Genomic DNA, 4,589 nt, shown 5'->3' with positions numbered 1-4,589 from the left:
AAACTGTCAGTATTTCAACACACGACGTAAAGTTTTCCGCAGCACAATGTGTTCGTGGCAGCGACCTCCTTCTCTGCTCAGGTCGCCGCTGTGTTTGTACATATCAGAAACCTGACCCATAATCTCGCTGACAGCTCAAGTGATGTGAAATATCCTCTTGAGTTTTACCGACTGGAGTTATGACGTCATTTCCCATGAATACACACGTTAATGCTGAGGAGGAAATGTTCACCACGTGACAGGACTCTTACATAGGCGATTTTCTATGGCAAGCTAATATGCGGAGTAGATGATAATGCTATAGAAGGATTTTATCTTTATGATAATAACTACGTAGATAATAATGATGATGATGATGATGTTGATAAATTCGACGTTTCAGATGTTAACGATGATGATAACTGCATGTGAGTTGGGTTAGATAACCGGGAGACAAAGAACATTTTCATATTTTGTATCCGTTTGGAGTGAGTGAGTGAGTGAGTTCACAGGAGTTTAGTTTTACGCCACACTAAGTAATATTCAGGGACGTAGCTACCATTATAGAAAAAGCCCGGGCTTACACCTGATTGTTGTTTGCAACCTATCGGGCTTACACGAAAATATTGGCTTGCTACGCGCCTGATATTCCAGCTATATGGCGGCGGTCTGTAAATAATCGCGTCTGGACAAGACAATCCAGTGATCAACAACATGATTTATCCATTTGGGGAATCGAACGTGGTCAAAAAGAAAGGCCACCAAACACTGTCACCACTGGCTTACAGAACCTCCCCTGTGATAATAAAACATTCAAAAGCATTAAAAGTTTCCTTAAATGGCAACAAAGACATATTGTGTGACGGTTGTTTGGAATTGGGCAACTGTCCTGTGAATCATGATAGGTAAAATTCCACACACAGTGTGTCGCAACGTCCAATTCCTTGTCACATGTTTACCAACGTAATGTGAACACGCCGGTCCGTCATGTAATATGATATTTCATATCTGATTTCACATAGGATTTGGCAAGACTGTTTGTAACAGACACAACAGTTATCAATAACTGTGGTGAGTAAAACCGCTATATTTACATATGTACACGACAGAGACACCATACGGTCTATCTAAAGATATCACAAGTAGGTCAGGGCAGTTTGCCCTATAAACCATTAATTATCACAAGCAGGAAAATCACCGCCAGCGTTACAGCATCTATATATAGAGGGAGAGAGAGCAGTGTCGTGTCATTCTACATCCTCACACAGGGAAGTATATCACCGAGTTTCATATAACACCTATATACAGAGCGGTTTGGAAACATACCTGTTCATCACAAGCAAGTGCACCCTGGTTGTCGTGAACATTGATTGAAATCGTATTGAGAATAATCTGAAATTTGAGGTGAGAGGCATGCATTTCTGAGTGTTAATAATGATTATGTATTATCAGAAGGAGTGAGTTAAATTTTAATATTGAATTCTGACGCTGTACGAATTCGTTATTTTGAGATGAATTTTCAATGCTCATCGAAGGTGAAGAACAATGTCAGTGGAAACAATAGCCAGAGTTTGGTTAGTTGTGAGCCACGGATGCTTTTTGTAGTGAGATGTGGCTCTGTAGTTACATCCATGCAGGTAGCAAAAGTAATGTAAGTCCCCATGGTTCCTAGTATGGTGATCTACCTTCAGTTGTTGGCGATCTATAGCCCGTTTTTATATTGTATTGTCTTCGTAAATAAAATAGTTTTACATGTTCATGCTAGTTTTAGACTCCATCTGTGATACTGTAGTTATTTTACAGTCCTTCGATGATTGATTATTTAGCAACTTTACTTGATTGTTTATATAAAACATTTCTCGTCACTATATGGCTGAAATATTGCCGATGTGACGTTAAATTTTTACTCACTCACTGTAGTTACACATATAGCATTGTCTGTGATAAGGCATGCTCAGTTTGTGGTAAGACATGTTCTGTTTGTGGTGAGACATGATTATATTAGCAGTTCACCGCCATTATATAAATGTAACATGGTGTTTTTACAACACAGGATATAGACTGTATTAACAAATGCATTATTTACTGAAATGTCCTCATTTATTAAGGTTAGCTTCGCCAAATTCCAGACATTAACTGACAGACTTTTACATATGTGTTGTATCGTACTGTCATTACAAATGAAATCACGATGCGACTTAAAAGACACACGTTTATTCGAAACATTTCTTTCCAAGCATACATGTGCCCCCGAGGTACAAATAAAAATAAGTGTGTAATCTACGCAGCTTTAGTGAAAATTCAATTCCTATTAAGTCTATTGCGTAAGAGTACGCTTGAAGTTTTGTAAATACTCAATAAATTTGATATTACATGCGTACAAATACAAAGAGATAACTGAGGTAAATTGGGAGGTTCAGTTTCAACACCTGAACACTTAAACCAACATTTAAAGTTTATTAGATTTTTACAATTAATGGAAAATGTCAAAATACCCAATTTTGTGTGAGGTGGGTACAATATATTTGGTTACTCAAAGGAACATTAAGGTACCCAATTGAAATGAACACAAGCGAGTACATAACTCAATGACCCAAAAAGTTATCTGTAACTCTGGAATATATTTGAATGAGAGGCAGAATATTTGATAAAGGATCAAAGTTACATATAATTCGGGTAAATGTTTTCTCAGATTTGATGTGTATCATATGGATTCAAACATGTCTACATTAAATATCACTAAAGAAGTACATACATGTACATGTAATTAGAAATTATCGATCACAGATCACTGCATGTTGAGACAAACGTTTTCCCTTTCTGTTTTTAGGATGACACACGGTGCCGGAGGTTTCTCTAGTGGCGGGGGAGGCGGGTTCAGTGGCGGTGGTTTTAGCACTGGGGGAATCCACATACACCACTACCACCATACCACACATAGCACCTCAGTAAGCGGCGACGCAGAGTGCGAGAAATGCTGCTGCAAACTCGTCGTCCTTGGCATCAACATTGCCAGCATTCTCCTCTGCATCAGGAAAATGTCCCGCTACCTCCGCATCGCACTCCTCTGGATCTATGTTGCCACTGCCGTCCTCACCGCCGGACTTCTCATCAGTATCAACGTCCTCGGCACCAACAAGTTCCAGGCTGCGCCAACAGACATGCGGAAAGTACAGGACCACGTGAACAACGTCTTCTGTCAGAGCCTCACTCTCAACTCCAGCGATCCTTTCGAAGCCTACACCTTTGACCAGGAACCCGTGGTAGATCTTAACAGGACTGAGGAGTTTAATACAAGCTACAAGATGACCATAGTTAGAAATAATTACGAATACTGGGGATTCTATCTTCTCCCCGGGTCAACACTACAGTTCAACAGCAGCAACATATTTTCAATATTCACGAAAATCTTTGTGATCCAAGGAGAAAGCAACCTTCAAACATGGCTGGACGGTAAAGGAGACTGTAGTGGATGTTACATCTACAAACACGACTTGCAGTCTCTTGACACCTATGCAATGAACTCCTCAGAAGCAGACAACTATTTCTTTGTGTTCTTCAACGATGGACTCTTTGATGCATCATCGACGGCAAACTTCTTCATCAAACGGACTTTGTATGATGTGTCGAAAGCGACATCAAACTGTACGTTTGTCCCAGGTAAACCATCTTGCCGCTTTGATGTCTCCCTTAATCCTGAACAGAGCGTGGTGTTTCACAGCAGCCGGAGAGCACGTCATCAGAGCATTGACATGTGGAGCAGTTGTAAGGCAAGAGCATGGATGTATGTGATCGTGTTCGCCCTCCTCCCCATGCTGGTGGCTTCAGCTCTCTCCTTCCTCTTCTGGAAGTTCTGTAAGGAGGACAGAACAGACGAGAACCAAGATTTGGTGCCTTATCAAGTATTGGATGAAGTGGTGTCTGATCAAGAACTGAATAAACTAAAGAGTTAACGAAAAACCTCTGGTTCGCTAAAACTCTTTATGAAACGGTTTCATCAGGGAAAGCATTAATTTCAAATGATGAACAAAACTGTGTTTACCATGACTGTTACAGTTTCTGAGCATTTCATAATTTCACTGAGTTTTTGCTGTTGCTATTTGATACCCGTGAAGGCCCGGATTAGAATATTGATCTTCAGTAACCCATGCTTGTCGTAAGAGGCTACTAACGGGATCGTGTGGTCAGGCTCGCTGACTTGGTTGACACTTGTCATCGGTTACCAATTGGCAGATCGATGTTCATGCTATTGATCACTGGATTGTCTGGTCCAGACCCGATTATTTACAAACCGCTGCCGTATAGCTGGAATATTGCTGAGTGCGGCGTAAAACGAAACTCACTCACTCACCTTTGCTATTTGAATTATGATACGCACCATAGCTCACAGTTTCTGCACTTGACTCTGATTTTGTCCAACTCGCGGAATGGACCGAGAATTCAGTTCTCATCATTCTGGATAGGGCTTCGCCGAATCTCATTGGCCAGGACTGAATGCTGCACCGCCTTGAGCGAGGATCTGAACCAGCCATTTACCGTTATTACCTCCGATGAACAGCCATTTCAAATGGGGTTCTACCTCACAAAAAACCTATAAGTTTTGTTAATAA

General features: G+C 40.8%; 1 protein-coding gene across 1 annotated transcript; it reads left to right on the top strand.

Moving 5' to 3' along the window:
• The first annotated feature begins 1,214 nt into the window (after window positions 1-1,214).
• Window positions 1,215-4,178, top strand: LOC124272584. The gene is made up of 2 exons (XM_046707787.1): window positions 1,215-1,383; window positions 2,810-4,178. Exon 2 carries the CDS (start codon window positions 2,811-2,813, stop codon window positions 3,930-3,932), a length of 1,122 nt encoding a protein of 373 aa, XP_046563743.1. The 5' UTR covers window positions 1,215-1,383; window position 2,810; the 3' UTR covers window positions 3,933-4,178.
• The last annotated feature ends 411 nt before the right edge of the window (window positions 4,179-4,589 follow it).

This window comes from Haliotis rubra, unplaced genomic scaffold, assembly GCF_003918875.1.
Source record: "Haliotis rubra isolate DU_JTF1 unplaced genomic scaffold, ASM391887v1 Scf1707, whole genome shotgun sequence".
In the NCBI taxonomy this organism is placed as follows: domain Eukaryota; kingdom Metazoa; phylum Mollusca; class Gastropoda; order Lepetellida; family Haliotidae; genus Haliotis; species Haliotis rubra.
Note: the sequence above shows the minus strand (reverse complement) of the source record. Positions and strands in the feature narration are given on the sequence as shown.